The sequence below is a fragment of the Akebia trifoliata genome, chromosome 4 (assembly GCF_017979445.1).
Source record: "Akebia trifoliata isolate Shusen 1 chromosome 4, ASM1797944v1, whole genome shotgun sequence".
Taxonomy (NCBI): Eukaryota; Viridiplantae; Streptophyta; class Magnoliopsida; order Ranunculales; family Lardizabalaceae; genus Akebia; species Akebia trifoliata.
Genome location: NC_141378.1, coordinates 13,946,787 through 13,966,354, shown reverse-complemented (window position 1 = coordinate 13,966,354; position 19,568 = coordinate 13,946,787). Strand labels below are relative to the sequence as shown.

The 19,568-nt window shown below is 34.9% G+C and overlaps 3 protein-coding genes across 3 annotated transcripts; 2 read left to right on the top strand and 1 right to left on the bottom strand.

The window, feature by feature from the left end:
* Positions 1-5,925: 5,925 nt before the first annotated feature.
* LOC147403972 (protein PHOSPHATE-INDUCED 1-like) lies at positions 5,926-7,219 on the bottom strand. The gene has a single exon (XM_086439777.1). The coding sequence runs from the start codon at positions 6,974-6,976 to the stop codon at positions 6,056-6,058; it is 921 nt and encodes a 306-aa protein (XP_086295903.1). The 5' UTR covers positions 6,977-7,219; the 3' UTR covers positions 5,926-6,055.
* A 1,103-nt stretch (positions 7,220-8,322) lies between these two features.
* LOC147403971 (Aldolase-type TIM barrel family protein) lies at positions 8,323-12,574 on the top strand. The gene is made up of 6 exons (XM_086439776.1): positions 8,323-8,724; positions 10,358-10,570; positions 10,733-10,828; positions 11,203-11,348; positions 11,795-12,014; positions 12,161-12,574. Exons 1-6 carry the CDS (start codon positions 8,590-8,592, stop codon positions 12,386-12,388), a joined length of 1,038 nt encoding a protein of 345 aa, XP_086295902.1. The 5' UTR covers positions 8,323-8,589; the 3' UTR covers positions 12,389-12,574.
* Positions 12,575-14,295: 1,721 nt separating this feature from the next.
* Positions 14,296-18,834, top strand: LOC147403970 (7-deoxyloganetin glucosyltransferase-like). The gene is made up of 2 exons (XM_086439774.1): positions 14,296-14,881; positions 17,784-18,834. The coding sequence occupies exons 1-2, from the start codon at positions 14,377-14,379 to the stop codon at positions 18,713-18,715; spliced, it is 1,437 nt and encodes a 478-aa protein (XP_086295900.1). The 5' UTR covers positions 14,296-14,376; the 3' UTR covers positions 18,716-18,834.
* The last annotated feature ends 734 nt before the right edge of the window (positions 18,835-19,568 follow it).

The window sequence follows — 19,568 nt, the reverse complement described above, 5'->3', positions numbered from 1 at the left end:
ATATATATGAACAGCGTTCCTAAGACTCATATTGGGACTCACATTGCGACACACCGTTTTGTCTTATATGGGCAAAAATATTTGGAATGAGCTGATTTTTTGTGAGGATGATCTCTATGGTGAGGAGATCATCCTTGCCAAAAATCAGCTCATTATGAAACTTCTAGACCGTCCAATTTTTGTTGAAAATTATAGACCGTCCAATTTTTGTAAATCAATTTTGATGGGGTTAGAAGTTTTGGAATGGGATGATTTTTTTTCAGGATGATCCCCTCATCACAGAGATCATCCTCACAAAAAATCAACTCATTCCAAACATTTTTTCCCATATAAGACAAAACGGTGTGTCGCAATGTGAGTCTCAATATGAGTCTTAGGAACGTGACCCTATATATATATATGGGGGGGCGTTCAATGGCCAACTTTTTAGCAAACTTTTTGGCAAAACATTTTTCAAAACATGAGTTAGAGGTTTTGGAATGGGCTGATTTTTGATGAGGATGATCTCTATCGTGAGGAGATCATCATCACCAAAAATCAGCCCATTCCAAAATTTCAAACCCCATCAAAAACAGTTTACAAAAAATGGACGGTCCACGATTTTTCAACTGGTAAACATGGGTTAGAAGTTTTGAAATGGGCTGATTTTTGGTGCGGATGATCTACTCATCGTAGAGATCATCCTCACCAAAAATCAGCCCATTCCAAAACCTCTAACCCATGTTTTGAAAAATGTTTTGCCAAAAAGTTTGCCCTTGAACGCTACCCATATATATATATATATATATATATATATATATATTATATATATATATATATATCTATATATATATTATATATATATATATATATATATATATAGGGTCAGGTTCAAGGGCCAAATGAGAAAACTTTCGTTTTTCAAAATTTTTTAAAATATGGGTTAGAAATTTTGGATTGAGCTGATTTTTGGTGAGGATGATCTCTATGATGGGAAGATCATCCAAAAAAAAAAAAAAAAATCAGCCCAATCTGAAACTTCTAACCCCATTAAAAGTGATTTAGAATGTAGACCGTCGATATTTTACCAATTTTTATCACTAATTTGTAAATCACTTTTGATGGATTTAGAGGTTTCTGATTGAGCTGATTTTTTGTGAGGATGATCTTCTCATCATAGTGACCATCCTTGCAAAAAATCAGCTCAATCCAAAACCTCTAACCCTTATTTTGAAAAACGAAAGTTTTCTCATATGGCCCTTGAACGTGACCCATATATATATGTCCCTTTCAGCAACAAACATTTTTCAAAATATGGGTTATAGGTTTTGGAATGGGCTGATTTTTGGTGAGGATGATCTCTACGGTGAGGAGATCATCCTCATAAAAAATCAGCTCATTCCAAAACTTCTAGCCCCATGTTTACAAGTTGAAAAATTGTGGACCGTCCATTTTTTGTAAATCATTTTTTATGGGTTAGAAGTTTTGGAATTGGCTGATTTTTTTATGAGGATGATCTCCTCACTGTAGAGATCATCCTCACTAAAAATCAGCCCATTCCAAAACCTCTAACCCATGTTTTGAAAAATGTTTTGCCAAAATGTTTGTTGCTGAACGGGACCGTATATATATATATGGGAAATGTTCAGCGACAAACATTTTGGCAAAACATTTTTCAAAATATGGGTTACAGGTTTTGGAATGGGCTGATTTTTGGTGAGGATGATCTCTACGGTGAGGAGATCATCCTCATAAAAAAAATCAGCCAATTCCAAAACTTCTAGCCCCAGTTTACAAGTTGAAAAATCATGAATCGTCCATTTTTTGTAAACCATTTTTGATGGGATTAGAGGTTTTAGAATGGGCTGATTTTTGATGATGATGATCTCCTCACCGTAGAGATCATCCTCACCAAAAATCAGTCCATTCCAAAACCTCTAACCCATGTTTTGAAAAATGTTTTGCCAAAATGTTTGTCAAAATGTTTGTTGCTGAACATTTCCCATATATATATATATGGGTCCCATTCAGCAACAAACATTTTGGCAAAACATTTTTCAAAACATGGGTTAGAGGTTTTGGAATGGGCTGATTTTTTGTGAGGATGATCCCTACGGTGAGGAGATCATCCTCATCAAAAATCAGCCCATTCCAAAACTTCTAGCCCCAGTTTACAAGTTGAAAAATCGTGGACCGTCTAATTTTTGTAAGCTATTTTTTATGGGGTTAAAAGTTTTGGAATGGGCTGATTTTTGGTGATGATGATCTCCTCACCGTAGAGATCATCCTCACCAAAAATCAGCCCATTCCAAAACCTCTGACCCATGTTTTGAAAAATATTGTCAAAATGTTTGTTGTTGAACATTTCCCTATATATATATATATATATATATATATATATATATATAAAATTGTAAAAAGAGTAAAATGGTTTATCTTGTCAGCGATCCATTCAGATTTGAAATCATGTTTTCTACTGACATGTTACAGCTCAAACAAACGTCTTTTTGATACATATATTTTCCTTCAAGTATTGTGTGTGTGTGTGTGTGTGTGTGTGTGTGTGTGTGTGTGTGTGTGTGTGAGAGAGAGAGGGGGGTATCGATAATTCTTTTCTTCATTTTCAAGTGCATAAGTTAGTTAGTACAATTATAATGTTAAACAGTTCTTGGTTAAATAAAAATAAATTATAATATAAAAGGTCAAAATTTAAATATAAATAAATGAAAACGAATATATATATATATATATATATATATATATAGGCATGTTCAGCATCTTATTACTTACTTTACGGATTAGAAGTTTTGGAATGACCTGATTTTTGGTGAGGAGATCAAAAATAAATTATAATCTAAAAGGATAAAATTTAAATATAAACCAATAAATTATAATATATATATGGAAATGTTCAACACCCTACAATTTACCCTACGTTTTATCAAACGTGTTTTGTCCTACATGGGTTAGAAGATTTGGAATGGGCTGATTTTTGGTGAGGATGATCTCTACGGTGAGGAGATCATCCTCACAAAAAATCAGTCCATTCCGAAATTTCTAGCCTCATGTTTACAAGTTGAAAAATCATATACCGTCCATTTTTTGTAAACCATTTTTTATAGGGTTAGAAGTTTTGGAATGAGCTGATTTTTGGTGAGGATGATCTGCTCACTATAGAAATCATCCTCACAAAAAATTAGCCTATTCCAAAACTTCTAACCCATGTAGGACAAAACACGTTTGATAAAGTGTAGGGTGGCGAACGTGACCCATATATTTATAGGTATGTTCGACATCTTATTATTTATCTTACGTTTTGCCCTACGTGAGTTAAAAGTTTTGGAATGGGCTGATTTTTGGTGAGGATGATCTCTATGATGAGTAGATCATCCTCATTAAAAATCAACCCATTTCGAAACTTCTAACCTGATCAAAAATAATTTACAAAAAATGGACGAGTCCACGATTATTTAATTTGTAAATGTGGGGTTAGAATTTTCGGAAGGGGTTGATTTTTGGCGAGGATGATCTTCTCATCATAGAGCTCATCCTCACCAAAAATCAGCCCATCCCAAAACGTTTAACTCATGTAGGACAAAACAGATAGGGTAAACGTAGGACAAATAATATATATATATATATATATATATAATATATATATATATATATATATATATATATATATATATGGGTCGGGTTCCTGCAACACACATTGCGACACACATATAGACAACGTGTTTGTCTTATATGGGCAAAAATGTTTGGAATGGGCTGATTTTTTGTGAGGATGATCTCTGTGATGAGGGGATCATCCTTGCCAAAAATCAGCTCATTATGAAACTTGTTACCCCATCAAAATTGATTTACAAAAATTGGACGGTCTATAATTTTTCAAGAAAAATTGGACGGTCTAGAAGTTTCATAATGAGCTGATTTTTGGCCAGGATGATCTCCGCACCACAGAGATCATCCTCACAAAAAATCAGCCCATTCCAAACATTTTTGCCCATATAAGACAAAACACGTTGTCTATATGTGTGTTGAAATGGTTGTCGTTTGAACCTGACCCTATATATATACCGTCCAATTTTTGTAAATCAATTTTGATGGGGTTACAAGTTTTGGAATGGGATGATTTTTTGTCAGGATGATCCCCTCATCACAGAGATCATCCTCACAAAAAATCAGCCCATTCCAAACATTTTTGCCCATATAAGACAAACACGTTGTCTATATGTGTGTCGCAATGTGTGTTGCAGGAACCCGACCCTATATATATGTATATGGGTCTCGTTCGGCACCTAACCATTTACCCAACAATTTGCCCAACATGCATGGGTTAGAAGTTTTGGAATAACCTGATTTTTGGTGAGGATGATCTCTATGGTGAGGAGATCATCCTCACCAAAAATCAGCCTAGTCCAAAACTTATAGCCCCATCACCAATGGTTTACAAAAAATGGACAGTTCACAATTTTTTAACTTGTAAACATGGGGTTAGAACTTTTGAAATGGGTTGATTTTTGGTAAGGATGATCTCCTTTTTATAAAGAGCATCCTCACAAAAAATAAGCCAATTCCAAAACTTCTAATCCATGTAGGATAAAACATGTTGGGCAAATTGTTGGGTGGTGAACATTTCTATATAGGGGGCGGTTCAGCAGCCCTAAAGTTTGCCAAACATCTTGCTAAACATTTTTCAAAACATGGGTTAGAAGCTTTGGAATGAGTTGATTTTTTTATGAGGATGATCTCTATGATGAGGAGATCATCCTCATAACAAATCATCTTATTACAAAACTTCTAATCCCATTAAAAGTGATTTACAAAAATTGGACAATTCACAATTCTTCAACTTGTAAACTAGGGTTAGAAGTTTCAAAATGAGCTGATTTTTGGTGAAGACGATCTCTTCACCGTAGAGATCATCCTCACAAAAAATCAACTTATTCCAAAACTTCTAACCCCATCAAAAGTGATTTACAAAAAATGTTTGACAAACTTTAGGGCTATTGAACCGCTTTCATATATATATATATATAGGGGGGCGTTCAATGGCCAACTTTTTGGCAAAACATTTTTCAAAACATGAGTTAGAGGTTTTGCAATGGGCTGATTTTTGGTGAGGATGATCTCTACGGTGAGGAGATCATCATCACCAAAAATCAGCTCATTCCAAAACTTCTAATCCCATCAAAAACAGTTTACAAAAAATGGACGATCCACAATTTTTCAGCTTATAAACATGGGTTAGAAGGAGATCATCCTCACCAAAAATCAGCCCATTCCAAAACCTTTAACTCATGTTTTGAAAAATGTTTTGCCAAAAAGTTTGCCATTGAATACTACCCATATATATATATATGGGGTCCCGTTCATCAACAAACATTTTGGCAAAACATGGGTTAGAGGTTTTGGAATGGGTTGATTTTTGGTGAGGATGATCTCTATGGTGAGGAGATCATTCTCACCAAAAATCAGCCCATTCCAAAACTTCTAACCCCAGTTTACAAGTTGAAAAATCATGAACCGTTTCATTTTTTGTAAACCATTTTTTATGGGGTTAGAAATTTTGGAATGGGCCGATTTTTTATGAGGATGATCTCTATGGTGAGGAGATCATCCTCACCAAAAATCAGTTCATTCCAAAACTTCTAAACCCATGTTTACAAGTTGAAAAATTGTGGATCATCTATTTTTTATAAATCATTTTTGATGGGGTTAGAAGTTTTGGAATGGGTTGATTTTGGTGATGATAATCTTCTCACCGTAGAGATCATCCTCACAAAAAATCAGCCAATTCCAAAACTTCTAACCTATGTAGGATAAAAATGGTTGGAAAAAATGTTTGGTGCTGAACATTTTACTTTATGGTTATGTGCGCACTTCCACGTCAAAAATAAAAAATCACGACTCAAAAGAAAAATATAAAGGAACTCCACCACCTTTGTAATCAAGAACAAATTTTAAATTTATTATTAAAAAAATGAATAAAGAAAAGAATTACACTAATATCATCTTAATCTAATTCCTTGTTTTCTTTACTAAAATACAGTGTTGTATCAATTTCTCTATTTCAGACCAGAGTTGAACACTTGGAAGTCGAAAGATCAACCAAGGCTGGCAACAAGTACTTCCTTCCATTAACACCATGCGCATTATAGCTAGCACCACTACTCGAATCCACCAAAACCTCCCCAGCATAACCGGGGTAAGCCCCCTTTCCATAAACCCCACTACAAGCCGAAGCCACCTCTAATGGCGCCTCAGCCGATCCTTGAAAGTAGCCGTTACCGAATGGGTTTGTGGCTGTGCCGGCTAATAGACTAGCCAAATTGATAACCATACCATCAAGACCCACATCGTTGTTTGGTGCCACCAATGGTGGACTCTGGGGTCCATAAATCGGCTGGTGGAACGGCCACGCGCATTGACCCGGGCATTGAGTCACCGAGTTACCAACCCATATGTAAGAAGACCCATGGGTTCCACATCTGCTAGAGCAGAACCCATCAACAGAAACATCAGAGGAAGTCAAAACGACGTTAATGGAGTTGTTCTGCTCACCTTTTGATGCCAACCGTTGGATTTGATTACTTGTAAGAGATTTTCCCAAAGAATAGCTCTGGTCGAGGATTTGTTTCCCCATAGTAAGGGTGAGGGAAGAAGAAGAATGGTGATGGTAGTATTTGTCGATGGTCTTCCACCACGTGGCGACAGATGGTTGGTTGGGGTGATGGGTATTGGTGGTGGTGGAGGTGGAAGAGAGGGAGTTGAGAAAATCAGAGATGATGGTGCGTTGAGAGGGCTTGAAGTTTCCATACCAGATGAGATTGATGGAGATTTTTCCAGAGAGGAGAGGACCGTTATGGTATTTTAAGAGTGGTGGTTGTTCTTTTACCAATTCGGTAAGTCTTCTGGACGCAGAGGAGAAATGGTAGAGAGAGAAGAGTAAGAAGAGTTTGAGAGACAGACTAGAAACAGAGAAGGAAGCCATATCAAATCAAAGAGAGAGACTAGTAAGTTTAAGTGTGGAGAGAGAAGGTGAGGTGGTGATGGTGTGTGTGTTTAGAGATGAGATGGTAATGGGGGAGTTTTATATGGTTGAATTGGGTTGAAGAAGCAACAGAGAAAGAGAGAATGATGGGGCAGAGGTGGAGGTGGAGCGTGTGAAGAGCTCCAACACGCGTTTTCTGTTTTAACTTTCAACATTAAAACTGGTTTTCTCTCTCACTCACTCTATTGTATAAAGCTAAGGTTGGGCAAACCCTCAATTCCGAGGAACAAGACATAACTCGTTTGGTATTATTTGTGACAATGATTTTTGTCCTTTACTGAAATGTGCTGATTTAATCATAAAGTTCATGCTCACAAAATAATACAAAATAAAATAATTCATTCCAATCCTTTTAAATTCTAATCCCATCAAAGTGTTTTACAAATAATGATTTATATAAGACAAAAATCATTGTCGCAATGTTTGTGACTTGAATTCCGAAATGTTAAACTTGATAAATCTTCTCATGAAAGCAACCACTTGGGCAAGTCATCTTCATATTTGAAGATTATTAAAAATCATGTTTCAACGCTATGAGAAGGAAGAGTTAAATCTTTTAAATTTTATTTTACATTTTTAGGGAAAATGCTGAACTAACTTTTTTGAGCATAATAATGTATATTAAATCCTAAATTTCTTATCTTGTATCTCGAGAATAAAAATTTATAATTCTCTATACACTATCATGTCAATAGTGTCAAAGGAAGTCAATATGGAACAACTCTTTTTCTTATATAAATATTTATATATTAATAATTTGAAAAATACTGGAATGACACAAATGAAAACATAAATATGATAAAAATGATGTGGAAATGCACACATAACTGTAAATACTTTCTACTCGTATCTAGTGAAAAAATATCTACAATAATGTGCGCGACACCACATCATTTTATCATCTTTATATCTCCATTGTGTCACCCAACACAATTCTAATAGTTGAAGTAGTTATTTTTTATATTACAAAGTAGACCTCTTTTTGAATATGACTAATTAATCATTATGTAAACAAAAGTAATTATTTTGTATTCTCATTTTCATTAGAAAACAACATCGAAAAAAAAAAAAAAAGAAAAAATTCCCAAGTAAGATGTTAATCGCCACTACTAAGTAATAGAAATTACAACACTTCAAATAAAGATAAAAATTTTGTCCACCACCATTAAACGTCCAAAGAATGACATCCTTGCTGACGTTTTCATGGTGTGCGTTTGCTGGGTACATTGCACTTTGCCTGGAATCCTAAATACAATTGGATCATTAATCAGAGTGTATTTGATGAGATTAATTAAGTAGAATCAGGGCGATGTATCGAAATTTGTTTCAAAATTAAACTGAATTAATTATACATATTTTGTCTGATTATTTCTTCCATTTTTCTCTTTATGATTGGTTCAACATAATAATAATAATAATACAGAGCTTCAAAATGCGTTAGCCTTAACTTTTTGTTTTTTAACATTCTCCTATATGGTCGTTTGGAGTCCTTAAAAGGCCATCACTGGCTCTTCAAAACGATCATCCTTTCTTCAAAATCGAGATCGAGAGAGATGGGTTGGAGAGGGATACTAGGCTTCGACTATGGGATCGTTCAGGGACCATTGGGACCCGATATATCGGGTCCAGAGCTTGTTTCTGCTGTTGCTAATGCAGGTGCTATCGGTATAATCAGATCCCCTGATTGGGTTCGTATCTCTTCTTTTATTTCTTTTGTTTTTGTTTGTAGCAGAGCAAAATCAGAAATACCCATTATTTTCTTTCTTCACTTTTGTGTGAATTATTCATGTTGATTTGGTTAAAATCTCTAATTTTGTAGAACCAGTGACAGTTTGTTTCATTTTAGTTGATTTGAAGTAGTTTATTTAAAGTGGGTCTCCTTGTTTTCTCTGTTTTAGACTTTAAATATGAAAATTTAGAAGATGATTATTGGGTATTATAGATTTTCATTCGTTAGGTGGATTGTCTTTGATCATGTCTTATAGATTATAATTATAGTTTTATAGAATGTGACAGTTGCATATACATGTGCATGTGATCCTTCATTTAATGGTATCCAACTCAGGATATATCTCTGCTATTCAAAAACTTAATCCTATCAAATGATCAAAACCACTCGAAAATTGGAATTCGTGTACAACTCTTTATTTAAACTCTTATTGATTATTCAAAAGAAGGTGATGGTTTGATAGTTGTAGATGCACTTTTTCGCTCTACCTCAAGATCCTCCTTGAAAACTCCCAACTCGTTGGATGGCCTACAATAGAACCACTCTGGCGATCGAGTTAGAAATTAGTGCTGAGCTAATAAAGTGTTCTTAGGGAAGATTTTTTTTAACCTTTAGTGTGAGTTGCAATCTGGTATTTATAGAGTTCCTGACTCGTGGATTTCCCAAGATCCTTTCAATGATTTCTGTTGGAGTAGTTGTGCTTGCTCTTTGATCTATCAGTTGTAGGAATTGCTATACCTGACCTGTCAGGGCAGGAGCAGTTTCAACCGATCTGTTAGGTTGGGGGTTGCTACATCTGACTTGTCAGTGACAGAATTGTCACATCTGACCTGTCAGGTTTCATATGCATCCCACCTGCATTTATGAAATTCGGTTTGATGCATCTTGGTATATTTTCCATTTGACTCGGTGAGTCGGTTATGATTTCCTGAAATTGCCACGTGTCAATAGCTCCAAGAAATACCCTCCCCAATAGTTATGAATTATGATCGTCCTATTTTGGTCGTTTTTGGCCGTGAGATCTCCTAGGTGGGACTGATCAATTGGTGAGTACCCCTGCCCAGGGAGCGCATCACTTTTGTATGTATAGTATTTGTAAGTTTTCTTCATTGTGTGTGCAACTCAAATTTTAGATTTCCTCCGTATTTATATATGTTCTTCTTACTAGATATGTGACATAACACACTAACATATACTTGCAAAAGAGAAGAATTTTTTAAATAATTGACACACACTTCACAGCAATGTGTATCACGATATCTTGCATCAGATGAGACCCCATGTTCCCATTGGTCCACGTGTATTGAAGCCATTCCAACTTGAGTATAACATGGGTATTTTTGTAAACTCAGGATGTACTTTGATACACGTGGACCAATAAGAATGTGGGATATCTGGGTGTTTCCGAAATGCGGGACTCCAAAAATGCACTCGTATCAGATTATGATTTGTTTGAACTGTGCCTTGGTGATTTCTGGTTGAAGTTGGAACATTCACTTATATGAGATGATAGTGTTTAGCTCACTTCTTCTCAATTTAATCAATTTTCTCACTTCGACATTATTGATCTAACCCAATTTTCCTCTTAACAGGAGTCACCGGATCACTTGAGAGAGTTAATAAGGAAGACGAGATCCTTGACAGACAAACCATTTGGGGTTGGTGTTGTTCTGGTCTTCCCACACAAGGAAAATATAAAAGCTATACTGGATGAAAAGGTTGCACTATTGCAAGTTTCATGGGGCGAATTCCCGAAGGAGCTTGTACTTGAAGCTCACAGAGCAGGCGTCAAGGTTGTTCATCAGGTGAGTGAGTTATTATAGGCATATCTAATGGCACCTCAATTGACATCAAATGTAATTAAAGAACCGTTCTTCTTTTGTTAGGAGAAATGGGTATTTTTATAATTATTAGCTATGTGATTTTCCTCTTTAGTATCTCACTAGCTTATTGTATTACAAAGAAAGGTTGGGAGTCTTGAAGAGGCCAAGAAAGCTATTGATGCTGGTGTAGATGCAATAATTGTCCAAGGAAAGGAAGCAGGGGGGCATGTCATCGGTCAGGTACTACCGTGTGATTTACATTTGTAATGTTCTAGCTCAAAATGAATTATTTATATAATTTTTTAAAGATCTTTAATGGTTGTAGACCACCATGGTCCCATAATTAAACATTTAGTTTGTTTTAACATGACAAAGTTATGTTAAAAAAATTAAAAATTAGTGTGAATTTGTATCAACAGCTTAACTTTAATTCAAATTTCTTTACTTCATTTGCCAAAGACTAGTCTTTACAGTCATTATTTATTGATGAGTAAAGTGGTAATTCTCTTTTTTCTTCTATAATCTATGATGCTTTGATGTGCTTTTTACCTTTAGAATTGAATATTTGGGTTTTGCTGTTCTTCGGGGCCTTGAATTCATCAATATTTGTTCAGGATGGATTGATGACACTGTTGCCAAGAGTAGTCGATCTTGTTGCAGATCGAGATATTCCCGTCATTGCCGCTGGTGGTATTGTGGATGGGCGTGGTTACGTTGCTGCTTTGGCCCTTGGTGCTCATGGTGTCTGCCTTGGTACCAGGTTAGCAACATGCTATTTCCTTTGACATATTGGTCTTCTACGTAAACGTTTGAGGTAAAGAAAATTAACAAAGCTTACTAAAACACATGGTTAATCCCAAAAATAATAAACTCTTAGTTGAATTTGACTCTCAAATCCTAGGCAGGTTAAACTATAAGCAAAGAAAAAATTACTGAAAACCGTAAAGATCAAATTCAAATGGAAATTTGATCCGTGAAATTAGCTCTTTTTTGCAATGCACCCTAAGAACAGTGGACGTTCATCAACTGGCCCATTGTAGGTCTCATTAATGGTAGGCTCTAATACCCTCCATATTAAACTGCCCTCATGCTTTAAAAAACATGTACGATGATTTGTCCTTTCAAATAATCTGAACATCAAGTGACATGGCACAAGGTACTTGAAGTGTGGACTGATCTGTGTATATCTGTTCAAATTTTTTACAGGTTTGTTGCAACAGAGGAAAGCTATGCTCACCCGACATACAAAAGGAAGTTAGTTGAAATGGATAAAACAGAACATACAACTATATTCGGTCGTGCTAGGTGGCCCGGTGCACCACAACGGGTCCTTCAAACACATTTCTTCAATGACTGGAGGTTTCTTCCAGATCATGAGACTGAGATCAACCAACCCGTCATTGGTCGTTCTACAATACATGGCATGGTTGGCATCTTTTATATGGCACCATAATTCTTCTTTCAGTGTTCCCGTCTTATTAAAAACTTTGTAATGTTGTTCTCTACTCCACTATAAAACGAAAATACCATCATTGTCTTATGTCGTGCATTTGTCTTCGTTGTCATGATCAGGAGAAAGAGATACGACGTTTGGCGGGCACTGTTCCAAATGTGACAACAACAGGTGACATTGAAAGCATGGCCATGTATGCCGGGCAAGGCGTTGGCTTTATTAAGGAGATTCTACCTGCATGTGAAGTGATAAAGAGGCTAGTAGAAGGAGCACAACTTCTGATCCAACAACAGTTTCAAAATGCCGAATATGATCGGATTGAGAGTGAAAATAAACTAACTTGCTAATGAGTTGGCTAAATCAGTTTGAGGATTTGTAGCAATGTTGGTTACTGTGGGTTATTATGGTCTAACTCGGAGGACACCTGTGAAGGACTGTAATAGTCCTTTTAAGTTGTTATTAGCTCTTTGCATGTGTAAGCATCCAAGCCAGCTTTCTTTGATTGTTCCAAATATATCACCTATAATTAGTTATGAGAGCTGCTAGTGGCACCTAAAATTTTACTTATTACACCCCAGTTTCTTAAATTATTTATCACGCCCTAGTTAAAAATTAAAACGTGCCATTCAAACAATATATAAAAGTATGGTTCAAGTTGTTATTTCAACATTACAGAGCCTTATGACATATTGAATAAAACGTCACAGTTGGGAAAAAAAAAACTTCATAGTAAGAAATTGACTTTTTAATTTTTAATTTTAATTCTAATTGGGATTGTAATAAGTAAAAGTTGGAGTGGGAATAGCAGCTCTCTTAGTTATTTGGGTTGAATTCGTTCGGTTTTCTTGGTGGGTAAGTTTTTACAAAATCAACTCATTCAAGTTGTGTGTTAGTTGATGGCATGACTTAGATAAATTGGTATGGTGTGTAGATTGTTGATCTCACTACTTGGATTCAAAACCTATTGAACCCATGGTCATGCTGGTCACTAACCTTGCTTGCCTAGTAAAATTTAAATGATGTTTAATCAAAATCAACTCGATTTGATTCTATCAAAATATTTTTGGTCCAATTTGAATCCAACCCTAGCTAATTGTACCCAAACCTGACCTTAGGTTGGGTTGAGCCCATCGGATTCAGGTTTGACCCATCCAAGTTGCAATCCTAGTGTTTAAAAATGAAATTTGATTGAACACAATTGAGTTATTTTTATTGAAGGATAACTTCATAGTTTCAACACACAAGTGTATTTTTGACATTTTACCATTCTTTCTAATTAATTATTATTTGAATAATACTAAAGTGACCTCAAGGGTGGACCTCACACCTTGACATGAAAGAGTATAGGCACCATAAATACTTTTATTGAAATACGAGTGAAAAAACATTTATGATTCCTATCTACATTCACATCAAGATGTGCGATATGAGGTCTATCATGAATTCTCTATAGCACGACTCTTATTATTTTTATTAATGATTTGATTAAATCGACAAAAATTAAGGGGAGTAGAACTCATCTTGCATTTCGAAGGGAAACACTAATATCACCCATATAACAGGGGATTTTATTAAATTACCTTAGATTTTGGCATAATTTTCATGAAATTTAATCAATAATTTTCTTTTTTACTGTTAATAATGTAAAATATTTTGATGAATAGTGTATTTTGCCCAGGGTAATCAATTATTGTACTAGTAGGTGGTGCAAGGGCAGGAGGACATGTGTAGAGTGCTAACGTTGCTGAACACTGCACCAAGTATTAATACCACACGGAATGATCATTCGTATCCTTATCGACAGCTCTTGCATTATCACTCTTAAAAGGAAAAACAAAAGGAAAACAAAAGTAGTTAGGACTTTGAAAGTTAACACTAAAAACAAAAAAAAAAAATATATCACATCTGCATTGGAAGTATATGCCCATCAATTTAGAATATTTGACCCTCCACAACACTCGGCTAATACTCGGAAACGTGTGCAGAATTATTGATTAGTGGGATAAATCCCTGAGGGTCATCCAAAGGAAAAAAGAGTGCCAATCATTCTATTATGTTTTGAAAATTTACTCCTAATAATCATCATTCTATCTCATTGACAAGGATGTTTGTGGTAGATGTTGAAGAAGAGGGCATTCAGGTCAATATCTATTTTTCTTCCAGATTAGACCAAGATCAAATCTCAAATTAATGTTCACCAACCAAGAAAAAGGATTCCTTGCCTTTCTTTTCTTTTCTTATCCTTATATAAGAAAGTCCTAGGATTGAAAAGCTTCTTAAGAAGAGAAGGAGCTTAGGAGTTGGGATACCCTGTAACACAATAACAGCAAAAATTATGCCGAGCGCAGCCGACAAGCCACATGCGGTTTGTGTTCCATACCCATCACAAGGCCATGTTAGGCCCATGATGCAACTAGCAAAGCTTTTACACTCCAGAGGTTTTCATATTACTTTCGCAAACACTGAGTTGAATCATAGACGCTTATTACGGTCTAAAGGACCCGATTCCCTAAACGGTCTACCCGATTTTCGATTTGAAACCATACCAGATGGATTACCACCGTCGGATCGAGACGCCACCCAACATGTCCCATCCCTATGCGATTCTACCAGAAAGAATTGCTTGGCCCCTTTCGTAGATCTTCTTGTGAGCCTTAATTCATCGTCAAATATTCCTCGAGTAACGTGCATAGTCTCTGATGGAGTGATGAGTTTCGGTATCGAAGCGGGTCGGAAACTAGGCATTCCAGAGGTCCAATTCTGGACAGCTTCAGCTTGCGGTTTCATGGGTTATATCCATTTCAGGGAACTTTTAAAAAGAGGTCTGACGCCACTCAAAGGTAATACATATTTTTTTGAGTCCTGATAATCTGATTCCCTCGAAACCATAATTTTATGCCTCGGGATACATATCTCCATAAATATTTCAATTGTGTATCCCGAGGAAAAATATCTATGATTCTAACGCATATCACATCAGGACAGTATTTTAAGCATGCCACGTGAGGAGTCCGTAAGCCATTACCCTTGTTTATTTGTTTTTTTTTTTCTTTTTTAATGTGAATTTTCCCGTATTAAGGAAATTAGGGGAAGTAGGATTCTGAAGTTATCATCCAGATATGTTTTTTTATTATTATTTAATATTTATAAAATTGAATATTATGTTTTTTTGGGCAATTATTTATTTTTACCAAAACAGATATTGAATTTACCTTTGTACCAATTTGGAAATTCATACAAATGATCTTTTATTTGAAATTCAAAAAAATGTATAATAAAAGTAAAATCGTGAAAGTATGTTGTACTTGGTACCTTTTTGGTAAAATTAAATAAATACAAAATCGAATTATATCTGGATTGATAAATACTTGTCCGTTTTGGTAAAAGGTCATAAACTCTGATAAAATATTTTGTCAATCATATGGGCCCACCTCATCATATGTAAGTGGCAGCTTCTTACTAGCCACCCTCTTGGTGTGGCTTTCCAAAAGCAAAAGATTTTTTAAGGTAATTGTCCTGATGGAAGTTTGTTTTTTCTTTCTTTCTTTCTTTCTAATAAGTCCTTAACTTTTAGGGGTTAGGTAAATAGTCTATTTAGTAAATTCCTTTTTTCTAATAGTCCTTGAATTGCACTCTAGACATTTCTCACGATTGAAATGTTGAAATTTTCTTAACCATTCAATCTCACTTTTTCCTCTAAAAATTTTGACATCTCGATCGTGTTTTAGAGACTCCATTCCAATGAAAAAGATTTGAGAAGAAAGAAGAAGTCATTTTCAAGTATTGTGAAGATGTATATAAAAAATTAAGAATTTTTAACTCTTTTACTTTGTTTTTGAATGAAAATCAATTAAAGATGATTATTATGGTTTGAAATTATCTATACAAGTCATTATGTCAAGGTTTAAGTCAATCCTTCCATATATTTTAGCTGAAAAAATTCAAAAAAAAAAAAAAGGGTGAATTTTACGGTGTTGAAATTTTTTATTTTTGAGTTCAATATTTTTATTGTTGAGGGCGACATTTAAAAAAAAATTTGTCGAGCTCATTAATAATTATTGTCAACCTTATCATCAATTTGAATTATTGTCGAGCTCATCTTACCAATAATTATTGTCAACCTCACAAGTTTTATTTATTGTCGATCTCACTAGTTTTAATTACTGTCGAACTTTACAATAATTAAAAAAAGAAATGTCAACATCGACAACAAAAATATTGAACTCAAAAATAAAAATTGCTAATCTCAACGCTTTAAAATCCACTCGTTTTCATTTTTTCTATTTTTTCCAACTAAAATATGGGGAAAGATCGACTTAAAACTTGACATAACGACTTGTGTAAATGATTTCAAATAAAAAAAACCACCATTGATCAATTTTGATCCAAAAACGAAGTAAGAGAATTGAAAATTTCTAGTTTTTTTTACATACATTTTCACAATACATGAAAAAAATCATTGAAAATAGCTTCTTACTTCTCAAATACTTTTCATCATAATGGAGTCTCCAAAATTCGACCGGGATGCTAGAAATCCAAATTTTTTGGATGGAAATGGCAAGTTTGAATGATTAGCGCAATTTCGACACAATCATGAGAAATGCCTAGAGTGGGGTTCAGGGACTGAATAGAAAAGATGGATCTACTAAATGAACTATTTAGCCAACTCCTAAAAGTCAAGGACTATTTAGAAAGAGAATTTTCTGTCAGGTATCATTAAGTAGTTTTCCCATTTTTTTAATGGAAATGTACCACAATCCAAACAGACTGTTAGAAGGGCTTGAAAAAGCTCTAGAACTTCTTACTATAATTAGTTTATAAAGAGAAATAAGTCCAAAAGTTGAGTTAAGATCAATATAAGTCTTCTTTCAAATGACTTGTGCTATTTTCTATTGAGTTAATGTGTCTGTTGGGAGGGAGTTTGTTGAGAGCAATATAAGTCTTCTTTTCTACTTGAAGAAGGATCATACAAAGACATGTAAGAAGTGGAGTCTACAACTGAAACAAAAATGGTTCGTAATAGGCCTCACTAGCTATAACTTGAAAACATGAATAAAATGAGAAAGAAATTCAATAAACGCATTCTTAGGGGATTGTGCACTTGCTCATCTTTTCAAAATACGAGTGTTTTCATAAGTATTGAAGATACAATTATATATACGGAGTGTGTTTTCTTAGTGTAAAATAACAACAATATGAACCCCTATGAGGGGCAGGGAATTGCACATGCATCGAGGATTAGTTGTGTGCTTTAAAAGGTACGCATGCCTTGGATTAAAAAAAAAAAATAAAAACGAAAAAAAAGTGATATTGTGTCCATGTATAAAATGACCACAATGTCAAAAAAAAACTCAAATTTGATGGACAAAAGGGTCGAATTGACGAATTTTTCATTGTCAAAATTTTTTTTTCGACATGCTGAAATTGTCAAATTAATGAAGGATGGGAGAAATTCGACAGCTCTAAGCCATCAAATCTGGGATTATCAATAATTTCGATTGTCCTAAACCGTCAAAATTCAGTTTCAAAAATTCGTGGGCCTTGGCCCGTCAATTTTTTCTGTCAGAATTTTTCAATTTTCACATAATGGACTATTGATGCATGTAATGATCGTCATTAACATTATTACAACCCGTAAATGGTGCAGTAAATTGTTTTCATTTACTCAAGAGTAAGATAACTATTAGGTAATCTCGTGTACCTTATTATTAAATATATGACTTTCTTTTAATGATTCCACAGATGAGAGTTACCTTACTGATGACTATCTTGATGCCCCAATTGACTGGATACCTGGTATGAGAAATATCCGATTCAAGGACCTTCCAAGCTTTGCTAGAACAACAGATCCTAACGACATCATGTTTGACTTCATGGGGGAGGAAGCCCAAAACTGTTTAAATGCTTCGGCGATCATCTTTAACACGTTCTATCACTTGGAACGTGAGGTTTTGGATGCAATTGCATCAAAATTTCCTGCCATTTATGCTATGGGTCCCTTACCAATTCTCGAAAGCCACCTACCCGAGAGTCAACTTAAGTCTATTGGATCAAGCCTATGGAAAGAAGATTCAAAGTGCCTACAATGGTTGGATAAAAGGGACACTAAATCAGTTATTTATGTTAATTTTGGGAGTGTAACAGTTATGACAGACCAACACTTGAGAGAGTTTGCATGGGGACTTGCAAATAGCAAACACCCATTTCTATGGATCATTCGACCAGATGTAGTAATGGGTGATTCAGCGATTTTACCTGAAAATTTTATCGAAGAGACTAAAGATCGTTGTCTGTTAGCGAGTTGGTGCCCACAAGAACAAGTACTCTCCCATCGTTCGATTGGGGGATTTCTAACGCATTGCGGATGGAACTCTATGTTAGAGAGTATATGTGGTGGAGTACCTGTGATATGTTGGCCATTCTTTGCAGAGCAACAAACAAATTGTCGATATGCATGCAACGTATGGGAGTTTGGCATGGAGATTGATAACAATGTTAGAAGGGAGGAAATTGAGGCAATTGTTAAGGAGTTGATGGAAGGAGAGAAAGGGAAGAAAATGAGGAACAAAGCTTTGAAATGGAAGGAAAAGGCAGAAGAAGCTACTAAGGAAGGAGGATCATCTTACAATGATTTTGATAGATTGATTAAAGAGGTACTCCATCCAAAAGATTAGACCAATTTAGGAAGAATAGCTAGGGTTAATTATCAACCTCTTAATGGCACCAAGAACATATCACATTTCTACTAATAAAGTGGCATTTTATTTTTATTTATATATTAATTTTAACTTGATATCCAATGCTTATATGAGTGTAGAAGAGACGTGGATGATGGAATTGATGATTTTCAAATTTTGAGAAAAATAAAATTAGGAATAAGTATAAATTCTGGAAGTAGCTCGATCATCATGAAGGCGTGGTTTGATTTACCCACAACATGTGCGTCTATGTATGATGCTTTACATATAAAATGTTGATAAAGTGTGTTATAATATATAGATCAATGGATGATGAGCATTGAAGAGATGAGGATGTAGTCGGATTGATGAGTGAGAAAAAAAAATTACAAAGAGTACCTTCGGAGAAGTCGTGTATGGAGGTCATAGGTGATAAATTAAAGGAAGATCATTGGAGTGATAAATTAACAAAATATGTATGACAAAGGTTCATTAAAGCACCAATTTTAAAGGATACAAAAGTTAAAGGCTTTTCAATAATGGAAGAATAGAGGAACTCACTGATTAAACTCCAAATTATTAGGCTATGATGAGATCAGGGAGAAAGGATTGATTTTCTTGTCCTTAAATGGCTCCTCACTCCGTAAAGGGTGTGAGAATTATTTTCATTAGGTGATTGGGTGGAAATATATTTTCTCAACAAGAGGAAAAAAAATTGACTGGTAAGAAAAATATATATTTGTTCATGAAATTTTGCAATCATACACACGCAAATCACATTGCCTAACAAATGATTGCCAACCACCCCAACCATACAGAAAATTTTAAGGGAAAAAATGGTTATAAAAAT